General features: G+C 40.9%; 1 protein-coding gene across 2 annotated transcripts in view; it reads left to right on the plus strand.

Moving 5' to 3' along the window:
• Nucleotides 1–8,217: 8,217 nt before the first annotated feature.
• The window catches only part of LOC121286702 (uncharacterized protein SCO4629-like), a 28,333-nt gene continuing 18,414 nt past the window's right edge, over nt 8,218–18,136 (plus strand). Inside the window, exons 1-2 of one of the 2 annotated variants that reach the window (XM_041203700.1) lie at nt 8,218–8,289; nt 11,685–11,808. In XM_041203700.1, coding sequence (XP_041059634.1) covers nt 8,218–8,289; nt 11,685–11,808 — 196 coding nt within the window. Of the gene's footprint in view, nt 8,290–11,684; nt 11,809–18,136 lie in introns of those variants that run through there. The other variant, XR_005945032.1, reaches the window with a different exon arrangement.

The raw sequence follows: 18,136 nt of genomic DNA on the forward strand, positions 1-18,136 counted from the left end.
AAATGATTTTTGTTCTATTGTGTATCTGCTTTTATATTGTCTCAATGTACCTCTCAAACAGCATCACATGAATTACTTTGAAGTGCACTCAATGTAATGTAAGCAAATATGGCAATCATCTTTTGCATGTCAATTTCCCCACAAACAGCAATGAGATAAATGACCATTTAATCTTTTTAATTCATTAGATGAGAATTATGTAAATTTTAATGCCCTATTTTAGCCAACTGATGAACCAGCTTTTAGGCAATTTAGGAATATACTCAATACTTAATTTCCAATCCTGATAAGATTTAGTTTTTCTTTGGTTAAAATGTAAGTCAGAGAAACTGATTCATATGCTGAAAACTCTTCTCCCAGTACTTGAAAGATTGAAAACAAAAACAGAAACACAAGTACCTGGAAAAACTCAGCAGGTCTGGCAGCATCGGCAGAGAAGAGTACAGTTGACGTTAAGATTAAATCTAGGTAGGTGTGTCTGTACAGTTTAAATATTTACCTGTAGGTTTATTTTTAAATGCCCAAGAGGTCCAAGGAATCCCTGAAATAGTCTGAAACTGTATTTGGCACTGCACTGGAATCACGCTTCATGTGGTGTCAAATCCAAGCAGTGTAAATACCTACTCCAGGGGGTCTCACATTGCTTCTCATGTCTCCTATTGGGGCCTGAATCAGAATTTGTTTTGGATCTTTAGCATTGCTGTGAATTGGAAAAGAGTTTAAAGGATCTTTAAGTAGTTAGGAAAACGGGCAATGTTTTAACTGGTTTATTGCCATTTAAAACAGGATGTATAAATTGTACAAATCTCATGCAAAGATAAAGGAAATGCAAAAATTAAAACCCTTGATGAAGAATTGGATCAAAAGCATTAATGCGCTGTGTAAATTGAAAGCTTATTGGATACAGAATTTTATAGCACTGAAGGAAGCCATTTGGCCCAACATAAACACATTTCTTTCATGACCACAGGATATCCCAATGTACTCTACAATCCACGAAGTATTTTGAAGCTGAAGTCATATCGGACTCAAAACGTTAGTTCTGCTCTCTCTCCACTTTTGTTGTCAGACTTCTACTGAGTTTTTCCAGTATTGTTTTAATTTTAGAAATAAACGATATAATTTTAGGAGTGCAGGGAGAGACCTGGGAGGGACGGGTGGTTCAAGTACATAATCCTTTGGAAAAAATGTGTTTATGTTGTGTCAATGGAAAAGCTATCTATTTAATCCATTTCCCCACTGTTTCCTCATGCCCCTCTTTTATCTTTTTAAGAAATATCAGCTCCCTTCTGAATGTTACTATTGAGTCTGCTTCCACCACTCTTTCAGCCAATGTGCGTCCCAGATCATAACCTATTTTATTTTAAAAACAAAATTCCCTCATCTCCCCCTAGTTCTGCCAACCTGTGTCCTCTGGTTATTGACCCACTTAGGGAAAACAGTATCTCACCCACAAAACCCTTCATCATTTAGAACACTGCTCTTAAATATCCACACAGTTTTCTCTGCATTTGGGGCAACAATCCCAGCCTCTCTAGTCTCATCATGTAATTCAAGTCCCTCAGTCCTGCTGTAATTATGGTAAATCTCCTCTGCACCATCTGACGGCTACACACCCTGAAATATGATGCTGGAATTGAGCAGAATATGCTAGCTGAGGAATAACCTGTGATTTATAAAGTGTTAGCATAACTCCCTTATCTTCCTGCTCTTTATCCCTGTAAGACCAAGGATCCCATATGCATTTTTTAAAACAGCCTTTACGAATTATCCTGCTATCTTCAAAGGATTATGTACGTGAACCACCTCTCCCTCTCAGGTGTCTTCCTGCACCCCTAAAATTATATCGTTTATTTCTAAAATTAAAACAATACTGGAAAAACTCAGTAGAAGTCTGACAATAAAAGTGGAGAGAGAGCAGAGCTAACGTTTTGAGTCCGATATGACTTCTTCAGCTCCAAAATACTTCATTGATTGTAGAGTACCTTGGGATATCCTGAGGTCATGAAAGGCGCTTTGTCAATGCAAGTTTTTTTAAAAATTCTGCTTCCTGTCTCTTCGTTAATTTTGTAAACCTGATGCCACTGACTCTTCAATTCCGTGGGTTTAATTTTGAAAGACCGAGGCCCATCATGCAAGGGCACAAGCAGGATTGAAAAACATACAGCAATCAAAATAAAGTACTAGGCGAAATCAAAAGTGTAAAAGGCCTTTAGAAACACAATGCAGTGATGTAAGTAATATCGAATAGACATTTGCACCTATTCTCCAAAAATGTAGTCTCATGGGATTAACGTGAAAATATAAATGCAACTTGAAATTCATAGGAATTAAAAAAAAACATTAACTGCATTGTTACGACTTAATGAGATCCTTTTGTCATATAAAAACGCTCATACATATTAGCTTGTTTTGATCCTGCACATAATTGTTTTGACTCTGCTTTTGTTTTGCCAATCTTCCAGTTTGCTTACATTTACTGCAGTGGAAGAGGTTTGAGCAGTCAAAAATAAGGCTTTTTTTTGCCTGAGTGCCCCCTTCCCCCCTTCCGGAATTTCCTCCTAGGGCTAGACAAATAGGGCATGATGCTGAGGAGGTGCTGAATGGGAAAAGCTGAGATCGGGATAACTCACCTCCGCTCACTGACAAGTCAGATGACAGTATTATTGATGCAAACAAAGGGAAGCAGATGCTGCCTTTACCCCGGGCGGCAGGGATCATGCTATGCTTGTCCGTGAGAGAAGATCTTGGAACCAGTGCCCAGCAGTGCCATTCCAGTAATAACCAGGTAAAGGGATCGAGGGCTTATGTGTTCTTATTCATGATTAGATTTTATTGTTTCCTAATACCAGCTCACAAATCAGACTGTAAGATTAATTTGTATTCTGCATTTTTACACATTGATCCATTACGGGAGGTTACAGAGCGCAATGCAGAGATGAAATCATTCAATCAAGACTGCTTGAATTCAGCAAAATCTCCACGTCCTGGTATAATTATAGATCTTGTAAAGGAGGACACATTTTTCATATCTTCACTATTCAATTTATTGATATTCAACGTTATTTTATTTTAAGCTTGGAGTTTATTTTGTTTTAAAAGGAGGAATATCATCATAGAATAAGTAGCAATTTTTTTAAAAATCCAGAAGGGGGTAGAAAAGCGCATCATTTCTTTGTCACAATGGGATACTTTAGTAACACAATGGGGAGGCCAACTGATTTACTGCAGTAAGTAGCCTATCATTTAGGTACCAACAATTTCCCTGCCTCTAGGACCTTTTATATAAAATTACAATATTCAGCAAATTATGCTAAATATGACAGGGTGCAATTTTCCGCTCCCGCCAGCAGGCAGAAGTGGTGGGCGGGGGCACTTAATTTGGCAAGAGGCTAAAAATGTTTCACAACGGCGGGATAAACTGCTGGAATTCCGCTGAAGTTCTCCCGACTTTCAAGGCGTGTTTAAAGGCGGGTCGAGCTTCCCGACGAACAATGTCGGGAACGTCATTTGCATGCATTAGCATCTCATGCATGCTCATTAAAAGGCCACCTCGCTGGAATCAAGTTCGCCTTCCAAATTACGTTCCCCGCCAGCGGGAAATTAGAACGTTCAGTTTTCCGACTGGCATGCACCTGGTGAGCTCCACTTCTTCCACGACTTTAAGGTCCTAAATATTGTTTTCTCCTCCCTTGGGACCTGGCATAAGTTGAGTGCCGTCAGCGAGGCAGGCGAAGGCTGGAGGGGCAGGGGTGGAAGAATGGAGTAAAGGCTGGACAGGAGAGGCAGGCTTACTGGGGGAATGGTGGGTGGGTTAATGTCCGGGGAAGGCGGGGCGGGGTGGAAATATTGCCTGAGGTAGGGGAGGGGAGAGGGGGAGAGTGTTCAGGGAAGAGAGGGGCAGTGCCTTAGAGTGCAGGGTCAGTGGTGTCGATGGTGGGGAGAATTCAGGGTACTGGTGATAGGAAGGAACAGTCACAGTCAGTGGGGAGTGGGATGCGGTAAAGCCATGTGAGAGTCTGATAGGTGAAGGTTTCATTGTGTGGGAGGAGGAGGGGTGGTCAGGGACATGGACAAGACAGGTGGCTCGGATAACAGGAAGTAGCAGGGTCAGGGTGGGCATAGGGGCAGTAACAGTGTCAGCTCTGAGGGGAGGAAAGGCATGTGGCAGTGGATTGTGATAGGCCCAGTGTAACGGGAAGAAGTTCAAGGGTGACAGAGGGGCAAGGAATGGTGATATTATGTGGGTCTATGGTGGGGTAGGGAAGTTGGTGGATGACAGGGGGAGGGTAGAAGGTGGTGGAGAGAGCTTGAAAGGTGATGTGCATCATTTTTCTAAACTGACCTTGACCACGCAATTAGTCAGTCAGTGAGATACCTCGAAGCGGGTGAAGGGTCATTTCGGGTGGGTGAAGTTCAAGGTCAGCCCAAATGGCTGACTAGAGAGACACCCGAATAATTATGAGGGAATTGGATGTCAAAGATGCTCACTTGTGTTCTACTCCCTATAGTGAAGCCCGTCTGGAAACAGACAAATGGGTCTCATAACATCGAGATTCCATATAGAGCTAAAAACAAAAAAACTGCGGATGCTGGAAATCCAGAACAAAAACAGAATTACCTGGAAAAACTCAGCAGGTCTGGCAGCATCGGCGGAGAAGAAAAGAGTTGACGTTTCGAGTCCTCATGACCCTTCGACAGAACTTGAGTTCGAGTCCAGGAAAGAGCTGAAATATAAGCTGGTTTAAGGTGTGTGTGTGGGGGGCGGAGAGATAGAGAGACAGAGAGGTGGAGGGGGTTGGTGTGGTTGTAGGGACAAACAAGCAGTGATAGAAGCAGATCATCAAAAGATGTCAACGACAATAGTACAATAGAACACATAGGTGTTAAAGTTAAAGTTGGTGATATTATCTAAACGAATGTGCTAATTAAGAATGGATGGTAGGGCACTCAAGGTATAGCTGTAGTGGGTTTTTTTTTTAATAATGGAAATAGGTGGGAAAAGGAAAGTCTTTATAATTTATTGGAAAAAAAAAGAAGGGGGAAACAGAAAGGGGGTGGGGATGGGGGAGGGAGCTCACGACCTAAAGTTGTTGAATTCAATATTCAGTCCGGAAGGCTGTAAAGTCCCTAGTCGGAAGATGAGGCGTTGTTCCTCCAGTTTGCGTTGGGCTTCACTGGAACAATGCAGCAAGCCAAGGACAGACATGTGGGCAAGAGAGCAGGAGAGCCATGTGATAGAGCTGCTGTTCATTCTGTGCTGTTTGCCATCTGCTTCTGTCAGAGGCAGGGCTGAAGGGAGGTAGAGAAGTGGATGCTTTCAAGGAGCATGGCTGGCGGAGGGCAGCCAACCCACGACTCCAAACCCCCATCCTCCCAGGTGAATGGTCATGGCTGACAGGGGCTCATCTTTCTATAGAGTTTTGAGGTTAGTGGAAACAAGTGGAAAAGTGTCCGCCTGAGGCTTCTTGCACATGGCTCTTACCACCTGGTCAAAGAGCAATGTCTCCATACACATTCATGTTTGAACAGCAGGAACATCTATTTCTGGTCCTCCAGGATGTCCTTTACCTGAAAGGGGTGACGGTGGGGAGGGGGGGCTGCCATATCTAGATGGAGGCCAGATGAAGGCTTAGCACTTGTCTGCTGGCTTTGAGACGGAGGGAAACCTCTAGAAGACATGCTCACTTAATGTATCACTTGAGTTCATTCACATATTCACTGAAGTGCTGATGATGCACACTGGAGGCAACTCCGCCTTGGTAATGGCTCTCAACCAGGTGAGGAGAAGAAGGGCCCATCACAGGGCCTAGAGGAGCAAGGTCTCAGCAGTGAGAGGCAGCAGGGCCTCTAGAAGGTCAAGATGCTGGCGAACAGGGTCCACTGCAACAGCGAGCATTGGCCCAACCATGGGTGTATTCAGGTGTGCTCTCATCTAGATATGAGTGAAAGGCAATGCTGGAAGCACCTTTATATGTCCCGGAATGTGGTTGCTCACATCTGCCAGCTTCTCCAATATGAGCTGCAGCCACAAGGACTCTAGAGGAGAAATGTGGAGCTCCTGGTCTGCAATGAGTGTCTGGGAGACCTTTAAATATGGCTGGGTTTTTAATAGTGTACTGTTATGATCTTGGTAGAGACATTTTTATTATTTTTTATTAGGAAATCTGAAAACCCAGGTATTTACTAAAACAATTAATCCACAAAAGAAATCAAAGAATATGAATACTAATAACTACACTCTTTGTCAGTTACACTAAAGATATTAAAAGTAAAAAGAACATAGTTACTTAGGTTCTAAACTGAACTTCTTACGTTAAATTTCATTCTACAACCATTTGATTTACGTCCCAAAACTCAAGTCAGATACTCATCAGAAACTGGAAGACTAACCACTTCATCTGAGTACTGTTTCAAAGATTCATAGGCTGAGATCTCATGGGCTGTAAGTAAGGTTGGCCCTTCAAATCTCTTCCAACCACCCTATGGTTGAAGACTACCCAATCTACAAAGGTGTCACTAGCATCTTAAGCATAGCCACTTCAGGTCAGAACTCATCCGGTTCTAATGTTCTTTAACTCTGGGGCCTTGTATCTATGAACTCTCTCTCTCTTGCTCTCATCAGCTTGTATTTCCTAGAAGTCCAACTAGAGTCCTTCCAATAACCAGGTTTTTAAAAACCCATTTAGCCAACACAGAATTTTATCTGAATTCTGCTTGAAAGAAATATTCCCTCTAGCCAGCTTGTTCTAAAACTAAAACCAAACTTTTTGAACACAGAATCACTTACAGAAACCTACTCACCCCTATAATTAACTTCTGGTTGACCCTTTTTTTCTATTGTTTATCTCCCAGGCAGCTTGGTCATACAATCAGTTAGTGGAAAGCCAGCTGCTTTTTACAAGAAATTTTCTTTCAGAGAAACCTAGTTCTTAAAGGGACCATCATATCAACATAAAGCATATTTTCCACACCCCCCCACCTTCCCCGACAAAAGCACATGGGCCGTCACGGTACTAAATACGCAATTGTCCCTAGCCTTGCAAAGCTAATTTTAAATTGGTTAAAAAGCAAAATTTCTCCATTATGATACAAAATTCCACATTTTAAAAATAATATTTTAAAAGTTTGTTTATGACGTTTAGCTTCTATCTTAATCCAATCATAATTTATTTTGCCATCTGAAAGTTTAATTTAAAAGTAATGATCGCCTGTGCCTTAAACTTCCCAGCTTTCTGTCTGTAAGAATATTTCAACGTGATTGGCAGCTTACCCTGCTTGCTGACATCACTGCTGCAGTACAGATACCCTTGATTTGGTGCCAGATTTAAACTAACATTAGGAAAGGGAAAGATGGGTCTCAAAGATCTCTAGATCTTTGTGGACAGCTTTTACTGAGGTCAGCAGTGAGTACTATCACTTTGCCACTGACTGCATATTTAGCCCATAGCATAGTAACTCTGTTTTTAAGAGTTAAATTTAGATTTGCAATTATATGTAGAATGGATTAAGTTTTCATGAAAATCCTTTTCAGGCACTAGTTTAAACTTAAATTTTGGGGTGGTCCAATGTGGCCAGTTTTTCATGTCATTGAAATAAACCCCAATATTAGCATAGAAATGTTGCTAAGATGCCTACTAACTTACTTGAAACATATTTAGTTTGAGGCTGTTGTTCACACAAAATGGTTTGAGGTGTGGATTCATTTAGAAGTAGCAAAATTATTTCATAACCGGAGCACATTAAAATCAAGCAGTTTGGCTCTATTCAGGAACCATCAAAATGGTTTGAGCAGACTACAGATGCATTATTGCTGTAGTCTGGTGCAAAGTCACACTTCAAAAGTGCTGGTGAAGTCTGATGGACTTCTTGGTACTTTGTAAACTGACCTTTCAATATTTTTAATGTAAGGAGAAGGCTGATGCTCCCACCCCTGTTCCAGCAATGAAGGTTGGCTGTCCAGAGAGTACTGATGCAAACACAAGCGCACATTTGTGGAGCTATTTTGTGATTGTCATTGTGATCCGTCGCCATATACAGCTGGCCGTACAACTTAGATCTGATAACTCCTCATCATCATCTACACATACTAATCTAAGACCGGTGGCTGCAATAGGACTGTAGCCTAATTAAACTTCCATATGCTACTCGTCCAATAAGATGACACTGAAAGATATTCGGTTCTTTATTTTAGCTGATGGAGATGATGTGAGTGGCATGGATAATGACTGTAAACAATGGGCACAAGTGTTATGGAATTACCTTCGATTGGGACAACCTCTTGTAAAGGTAGGAGAGCTTTATAAATGACAGGCAAAAAGACAAACTATGCATTAGCACAGCTATAAAGATAAGTATTCGAATGATTGTTTATTGTAAAATTAATTTGCTTGCTCCATTCGCCTTTGATTCTATGCCCCTTCCTGGCCACTGTTTCAAGCTGAAACAGACTTTGAAACCACTGTGTGCTACTTGCCTATAAGCTAAATTTGAGACCCCAGAACACCTTCATTGCAAAGACTGTCTACTTCCATTTCCACAATATCACTTGCCTCTGACCCTGGCTTAGCCCGTTTGTTGACAAAGCCTTCCTCCGTGTTTTTGTCACCTCCAGGCTTAACTATTCCAAAGCTCTTTTAGTCAGCCTCCCATCCTCCTTCCTGCATAACTCTGTGAATCTGAAACTCTACTGCCCTTATTTCAACTAGCACCAAGTCCCACTGACCTATCGCTTGCTGACCTACACTGACTCCTGCATTCCAGCTATTTTTGTTTTGTTTCAGATTTCCAGCATCTGCAGTATTTTGCTTTTATCTTATTTGCATGGGATTATAACCCCAAAGTCACTCCAGGACATCTATTATTATACTAATTTAGGATTCTTATCTTTCTGTTCAATCCTTTCATAGCTTCATCCTTACAACCCTCCATGAATTCTGTGTTCCTCCAACTCTGTCTCTTGCATATCCCCGACTTTATTTGCTCTACTATTATTATGTCTTTAGACATCTTGGGCCCTAAGCTCTGAAATGCCCTCCTGAACCCTTACACTTCACCATTTCTCTCTTGCCCTTTAAGACCCAACTGAAAATCTTACATCTTACACCACCCCTAATATCTCTTTCTTTGGCATGGTCAATTTCATCGGATTGTATTCCTGGGAAGTGCCATGGGACAGTTAACTATGTTAAATTTTCAAGTTGTTGTTCAGCTTTCATAGGAAGTAAATTCAGCCCCAAGATGGCTAATGAAAAAATAGATGTCTACTAGTCCATGTTCTTGAGAAACCTTCAGGGTCGGCAGAGTATGTGTATATTGCACTGGTTGTCATTTTAGCATACTTCATGAATTTCTCAGCTAGACAGCATTAATACAGATGGCAAGGTCAGATTGATTTGGCCTCCATTTATGTCATGTATGCGTGGTTTATTCTACTAATGCTTTCATGGGAAACTTGCTTAGTGTTTTGCACAGATGGAAAAGGGACAATAGTACATAGAAGCGATGTATTTGCTCTTATACCCTTTATCAGCATAAATATGTATGTTCAAACAGTTCAAAACACACATTGAAAACTAAATTTTCTCTCGGCACCCATAGTATCTTGATTTGGAAAAAGTCCTGTTAAAAGAACAAAAATAGATTACAAAGCCCATGAAGAAACAAATGTTAATGATCTTTCACTTGTGAGAAAGGCTACCAAGATTGTGTTGTTTCACATGTGAAAGATCATCTGCAATTGTCAAACCTTAATTATTCCAGACAGTTACCTAAATAGCTACAGTTTTGGAGAACTTAGCCCGAGGGGTTGAAGGGGACTGATGTGCCTGAAATGTGTGGTTATCACAAGATAATTTGAGCAAGAAAACTATTATACACACCAGGGTATCACGTTCATCATGTTTTGTGATGGCTGTCACTGGGGGAGAAGCCTGACTCTGTTTTGCATTGTGCTGTATTAAGTAAACTTTCCATTGGCAAAACAAGAAGAAATTAATCCCGTAAAGGAGTAAAGTTTTCTTGATATTTTTGGGCGAGAGAGTTTGGTGCTGGTAAGATTTTCCACTTGATGGCAATGTCAAGCATTTGCAGGTCAGGTATAGCATGGGGCGAAAGCAGAGTGAAGCTCTATTCTAACAATGTGCCCCATTCTGGAAACTTCTGCCACCCTGGTGTGCTATTTCCATTTCTTACACCAATCAGCTTGAATACGATTGCCAACTTAAGGGGAGTTTTTTTGCTATGACTGGATAGGAAATCATAAGCAGATGGTGTTATATGTCCTAATACACGCTTGTGGCATGAGACAGGGAAAGATTTTTTCCCTTTTTATTGCCAAACTCTGGTCAGTTTAATGCTGTGAAGCCCTCCCACCATAGCCATGAGGGAACCAAGCGGAAATGGCACAAACACTGCTCATGTTGCATTCTTTCAGCTGCTGGAGAAAGCAATTTTTTTTTAGTCACTTATTTGGGCATGATTCAAACCTCAGAACCAGAGGTGAAAGGATAGTTTTCTAGCTTGCTTTACTGTTCAGTCCTGAATAAAATGCACCTGCACAAAATCCAGCGGGTAGATTTTTCCAGGGGATGGATTACCTGTGCTGCCGATCTGAAAGTCACTGGGCACTTTGCCAATGCAAAGCCCAGCTGCCCAACAGCAATATTAAGCTCGGACCAGCCTTAATTAGGTAAGACTGGGACTTCCGCCCCTCAAAGACAGAGGCCAGGGTGGGCTGGTAGCTGGAGACATAAAGTGGGGAGCGAGGGGGTTACCATCTTGAGGGGTGTTGCCCCTGATGGGCACAGGGGACCCCCCAAAAGTGGTACCACCCCTCTTCCTGCCCGACAACAGCCTGTGCTGTCAAAGCTGCCGAGCTTTTCGCCCTCCTCCCACCTTCTCCTGCAGACCAAAAAATTGCTGTGGAGGTGGATTGAGGCCATTCAGAGGCAGTTAATTGTCCACATAAGGGCCTCATTTGGCGTATGGGCGGTTGGCTGCCATACCCACCCCTCGTGATATGGGGGACAGGACGGTAGGGTGGGCGGGAAAGTGGTAGGCCGGCCACCCGCTTTATCTCACATGCACACCCCCTCCAACCCCCCGCCACCCCTGCCTTCAAATACGCCAGTGGCAGGATGTAAAATTGACACCTAGGCATTAGAAAGGGGTAGAAGTAACTGTTGCTTGGTGCAAAGGGTTAGTTCAAGGCAACAGGAAAATAGAGAACAGGGCAAAGATATAGTAGCGATGAAGAGAGAAGTGCACTTAGAACCATAGAAAAGTTACAGCACAGAAAGAGGTGTGACTGACTGAGTAAATCAGGTGAGGAGGTAGATCAAACACAAAAGAAAAATGTTGCCAATGCTGGAAACCAGAAATAAAAAACAGAAACTCCCAGAAAAACTCAGCAGGTCTGACAACATCAGTAAAGAGAGAGAGAGAGAAACAGAGATAACATTTCAGGTTGATGACCTTTCATCAGAAGGTAACTCACTCTGATAAGTTGCCAAGTAAAATTTTCAGCCATGATGCATACACTTCAATTTCCATTAGTCATTCTTAACAGTAATTAGCTTTTTGATGACAATTCAAATTGTTTTTGAGCACGTGTTATTACTACCGATGTTGAGACTGCTAATAATAATTGCAAGAAGGCTGATTGAGTGTCTCTGTGTTTCCAGAGTGACGTAATAATAGGTCTGGGGTGTCATGATATTCGAGTGGCTGAAAGAGCTGCACATCTTTACCTTGAAAATTGGGCTCCACAGATACTATTTACTGGCTACCTGGGAAACCATACTGTAGGTAAGAAATATTACTTCTTCATTATATCCAGATAAGATAGTATTTCTGTCACATAAATGGCATAATAATAATTGTTTTTGGCATTACTGCATTCTCTGTTGTAGCTCATAGTGTGATGTAGGTTTGCAACTTTGCACTTGCTACAGTTCTATTGTGCTTATAGGGACTATGTTTGAAAGATGGCCTTTGGTTAAATTTTGTTGTGCCTCTTCAAATTCAACAATGTATAGAAAAACATACTCAAGTTTCTGCTCTTCCTAATTTGGTAAATATATTTGTTTTAACCCACTATTTTATAAATTACATATTCATGAAAAATCAGGGATGGAAAGAGTGCATTCAGCCATTGAAGCTTGCTCCACCCATTTGCACGTTAAAATTGTACTTAGGGGTCCGATAACCAGTGTAGGACTCCAAGTTACACACTTAAGCATTTCTCATGCCTATATCAGACAGTTGGGCTGTTTGTCCAGCATAAAGAGAGCATTGGGTAGAGTGCAATATACCCTACAGCCACCTTCCCTACACCATTAATTTTGATCTGACTTCCCTTTATTCAGGGAAAATTAGAAGGGCAGCAGTTGAAAATCATCTCAAATGTAACAGATGTTAGAGAATCCCCAAGCCTGGTGGAAGAAGACATTGAGATTAGGATACTTGGTAGAGACTGTGGTAGAGTTCACCACAGAGCTTACTTCTCCACTCTAACACAGACTACCAGTGCTGGCTGACTCTTCTTTATATAAACATCTGGAGTACAATTAACTAATCAATACCCAACACCTGTTCACCTTATTACCTTAAACTACTAGATCTTTAGCCAAGTGGTTATGGTACTGGGCTTGTAACCCCAAGATCAAGAGTTCAAATCTCACAATGGCAAACTATGAAACAATGTAACTTCATCTGAAACAGATGGAAACAGGTTTACTCAAAAAAAAAGAGTATCAAGAGTTCAAATCTCACAATGGCAAACTATGAAACAATGTAACTTCATCTGAAACAGATGGAAACGGGTTTGTACTCGAAAGAGTTGCAGATGAGGGGATTACATTGATAGTGTCCATTGTTGTTCAGGTCATTTGAGGAAGATTTTAAAAATTTTTGCTTGGCCTAAATAGCCAAGTGGTTATGGTACTGGGTTTGTAACCCCAAGATCAAGAGTTCAAATCTCACAATGGCAAACTATGAAACAATGTAACTTCATCTGAAACAGATGGAAATGGGTTTGTACTGGAAAGAGTTACATCTTCTAAGCTTGGCCTAAATAGCCAAGTGGTTATGGTACTGGGTTTGTAACCCCAAGATCAAGAGTTCAAATCTCACAATGGCAAACAATGTAACTTCATCTGAAACGGATGGAAACGGGTTTGTACTCGAAAGAGTTACAAGTCCAATTTAAAATAATTTCCAATAACATTACAGCTTGGCCTAAATAGCCAAGTGGTTATGGTACTGGGTTTATAACCCCAAGATCAAGAGTTCAAATCTCACAATGGCAAACTATGAAACAATGTAACATCTGAAACAGATAGAAATGGGTTTGTACTCGAAAGAATTTAAAAGATTATCAAGAGTTCAAATCTCACAATGGCAAACTATGAAACAATGTAACTTCATCTGAATAGGAACAGATGGAAACGTGTTTGTACTCGAAAGAGTTACATCAACAGTGCCATTTAGATACTGACAGTTTCCCCTCTTTTCTTTAAATTAAATTGATACGCAAACAAAAACTATTCATAAGAAAAAATACAAAATAATAATGCATGTTATCTTATACAATAAATCTTTAATATACTCCATATCCTCCACCCCCCCCTCACCACCGTCTTGAAAACAAAAAAAAACTGGCTACAACATGAAAATTTCCATGTTCTCTTACTCCATTACAACACAAGACATCCCTCTTCGAGGATATCCAACCATTTCTTTGGACAAGCAGTTCTTTTTGTGAAACAATCTGACAACTGGTGACTTGTGTCAACCCATTTTATTTTGCAAATCTCCTTCCTTTCCAGACCCTCTTATACACTCGTGAGATCAATCTTCAACCTCTTTTCCATAACACTTTTTTGAGTGGACATTGTTGCAGAGTGAACGGTTATCCATGTAGCATTCTGTAGACACATTTTCCCCAGTTCCTTTAAAATACTTGATAAATACATAGCCATATCTATAGCTTCTACCACTGCAGGTCTCTGCAGTTAAGGTGCCTTTACGAACATACAAACATGGAGCATGAGTAGGCCATTCAGCCCCTCGAGCCTGCTCAACCATAGCGGAGTTATTTAAAAATCCCAGAGGGAAACTTTAAACAACTGTCATAACCTATAATTTTAAGTGCTATGTTTGCAACGCGACTCTAAATTCAAGAATCAGACCACCAGTTATTGAGGTTTTACATTAAATTAATTGAAATGTTTTATTAATTTACACAAGTAAAAAATATATATACACATGGCTACAAATTACTACTATCACAACTTTTAACAAATTCCCAAACTAATCTCCATTAAGGCAACAGCAACCCATAGATTTAACCAGACACCAGGCAAAGCATTTTCACCTTATGAATTCAAAATGAGGTTATTTTCACTGTGGAGCCAGTTGGGGCTTGCAGCTGCCTTTTGATCTTAGAGTGCCTCTGCTCTGCACACCTGAAAACTACTGAAGTTATACCTACCACCATTCATTGAATTCAAATTCTCATTGTCTCACCAGTCTCTTTTAACCATGAAACCCCATTCATTATACCAAATTTTATTAGTAATATAAACATATTGCTTGGCAGCTGCTAGAAAGGTGTCGAGTTTTTACCTCACTTCTTGAACGCTCTATTCAAAAAACTCAAATACACTCTACCTCTCTGTTTACATCTCAAACTAGTACATATCAAAACACCCAGATGAACTGACTTTAACCTAATTAAGACATACCCACAGACTAAACCTCTATTTTAAAAGAAAAAAATTTTCCAAAATATTATATACACTAATAGCTTCATGACATACATTCTCATGAGTATGTCGCTAACAGTGCTAGGAAAATCCTCAAACCTACTTTTTCTGCAGTTGGGGAAAGTGCTCTAACTTCCTGGTTGCCCACTTGTTCCTCAAATCTCTGAGCTACAAGTCTAGCCTTAGCTTTATACATTCCAATGGGGAGTACTGTGTACATATCCATTTATGGGAATAACACTGGCTGTCCTTTGTCTGGCACCTCAGTGTATATGTCAAATTCTCTCCAACTGTCAAGTTATTTTTGATTTGCCTCCTTTACTAATTTACCATCTAACTTGTTAGTGGCCACTAGAGCTTCTTTTTTGTATGGGTTCCTACTTCTTGTGTTGCTCCTCACCGATTCTTTGGTCCTTGCTATTGTTGAGCTACATCTGCTATTAGATCTCCTGCCCCTATCTGGACAATTACTATTCAACCTGTCCCTCCTGTGCCTAGACTTCCTTTCACAAGTTCTTGATTTTTGCCTTGGGCTGTGATCGCCATTAGGCTCACTGACTGAACTTACGCTACATTCCCTGGCTTTCCACATTTTTATTCCCTTCTGCCAATCCATAGATCTGATATCCTGCACGTTGTCTTGTACACTCTGCCAGCTTTTGTATTTCCCTGTGGCTTTTCCTGCCCTTCCTACTATGGTGGCTTCCCTCCACTCACTCGCCCCTTCTGGCATATATGCCACCCTAGTTCCAACTTTTGGTGGTTGATCCTTGTGATAAATGGCCCTATCCTGATCTTCAATATCACTTGGTCTGCTCTCAGTTAGCCCGTTATATGCTGCAATCTATTGTTCGCATAGGTCTGGCATATATGTGTGCGAGGTGCCTGGTGCATCTTCCGTTTCCATCAGTTTTTGAGGTACCGTCAATGTGTAAGCAGTGCCAGTAAGCCACACGGAATGCACTCACACAGTTTGGTTGCCATGTTGCAAGATTATCGTTTTTCCATCAGTGCCTGTAACTTTTCCTTGGCCTCTCTATTCTTCATACCATTCTCCTTTATAATATGCCATGTCCCCAGGCTTAAAATTCATTTCTGATGGCCTGATTTGACACCTCAAAGCTGTCCTGATTTTTTTCTGAAGCCACCTTAGTAAATGCTCTCCTCCCTGCATGCATGGCATTCAAATGTTCTGAAAATATGGAACTTATGGTAGTCCCCTCCAAAGCCAGGGAATGGACCCACATTATTGAAGGTGTCTTCAGATTCCTGCCACAAGCTAACTGATAAGGGCTGTAGCCCTCGACCACCTGAGGTGTGATTTTTGCATGTACTGCTCACGCTAGAGCAGCTGTCAATTTTCAATTCGGTTGGTCAGCTAAAATTTTTTGGAGCATTTCATCAATCACGGCATGATTTCTCTCACATATCCCATTGCTAAAAAGACTGCTGCTGTATGCACTGCCATAATATTCAGATATTCACACATACTCCTGAATTCATCATTGGCAAATTCTCCTCCATTGTCTGTTAAGAATTTAGCTGGTGCTCCCAGTCCCATCTCTACCCACCTTTCCATTATCTTATCAATCATTACCTTTATTTCTTTACTATAAATTATCATTGCTAGAGTAAATCTGGTCACTATGTCTACAAAATGTAAAAGAAAAATACTTTATTTCTTTATCCTATACTTTGGGGTCTATTGCTACAATTTCATTAAAGTCTCTCACCAATGGGAGACTTACTACTGATCGTGATGGCGTTCTCCTACACTTTGTACAAATATCACATTTTTCACTAATATCCTCGACAAGTCTAGTGTATTCCTCATCCTGTACCCCTGCACCCTTTAACAAAATCTTCAACCTATTGCCAGAGGGATTTGCAAATTGTTGGTGTAGTTTTGTAATGATTTGCTTCTTCTCCTTTAAATCCCTGCCCCCAGCTGCCATTAATACCTTTTTAACATTCTGTCTAGAGATGATAGGCCTTATAGGAATAAAATAATGTCCTGACTGTGTAAATTGCAAATCTATAGATTTCCCAAAGACAATCACTTTATTATGCTCCATGTCCAACTTCATTTAGGCCTTTTTTTTAAGGAAGGATTACCTAACAGTAAAGGTATTTCACTCAAACCTAAAACAATTGTCATATTCTTTGACTCTACTTTGGTCTTCCTTACTTAAATAATCCATGTAACAGTTTAGCCAACCCACACCAACACCATGGATGTACATCCACTATATAGAACTGTGCAATTGAATGAATTTGCGACTAGGATGCTCATTACTGGACTGAAGCTTCTGGTGACCAATATGATTCCTTCTGATTGGTCAGTATCATCCTCCTTGCCTTCACTACCATGTATTGTCTCAAAAACCCAGTTTTTCATCTTTGGACAATTGAACGCATAATGATACTTCAAGTCGCATCTGAAGCACCAGTTGACCACCCCTTGACTATTCCTGTTCATCCTCCTTCTATAATTGCCTGACTCCCACTGCCCAAAAGCATCTCTGTCCTCGTACTTTTTATTTGTAACTCTTCTTTCGTACAGACATTTGGGCCCTATATTCGAGCAGTCCCGAAATGCTGCTAGCATTGTATCCTCCATCTTAAGACTATAAGACCATAAGACATAGGAGCAGAAATAGGCCATTTGGCCCATCAAGTTTGCTCTGCCATTCAATGAGATCATGGCTGATCTGATAATCCTCAACTCCACTTTCCTGCCTTTTCCCGACAACTTGTGATTCCCTTACCGATTAAAAATCTGCCTATCTCAGCCTTGAGTATACTTAATGACCTGACACCTACAGCCCTCTGCAGTAAAGAATTCTACAGCTTGATTACCCTCAGAGAAAAAAAATCTTCCTCATTTCTGCTTTAAGTGGTCACCGCCTTACTCTGAGATTATGCCCTCTGGCCCTAGACTCTCCCACAAGGGGATACAACCTCTCAGCATCTACCCTGTCAAGTCCCCTGAGACTCTTATAGGTTTCAATAAGGTCGCCTCTCATTCTTCTAAATTCCAATGAGTACAGACCCAACCTACTCAACCCCTCTTGAGAAGAAAATCCCTCTATACCAGGGATCAACCTAGTGAACCTTCCTTTAGACTGCCTCTAATGCCAGTATATCTTTCCTTAGATAAGGGGACCAAAATTGTTCACAGTATTCTAGGTGTGGTCTAACTAGTGCCTTGTATAGTTTTATCAAGACTTTCCTTTTTATACTCCATTTCCTTTGAAATAAAGGCCAACATTCCATTTTCCTTCCCTATTATCTTTGGTGTCATTGCTGAAGATCTTATTTGCCTCATAAAAGTGGCTGGAAATGAATGCCTTCCCAGGAATTTTTTT

This window comes from Carcharodon carcharias, chromosome 14 (genome assembly GCF_017639515.1).
Source record: "Carcharodon carcharias isolate sCarCar2 chromosome 14, sCarCar2.pri, whole genome shotgun sequence".
Classification (NCBI taxonomy): domain Eukaryota; kingdom Metazoa; phylum Chordata; class Chondrichthyes; order Lamniformes; family Lamnidae; genus Carcharodon; species Carcharodon carcharias.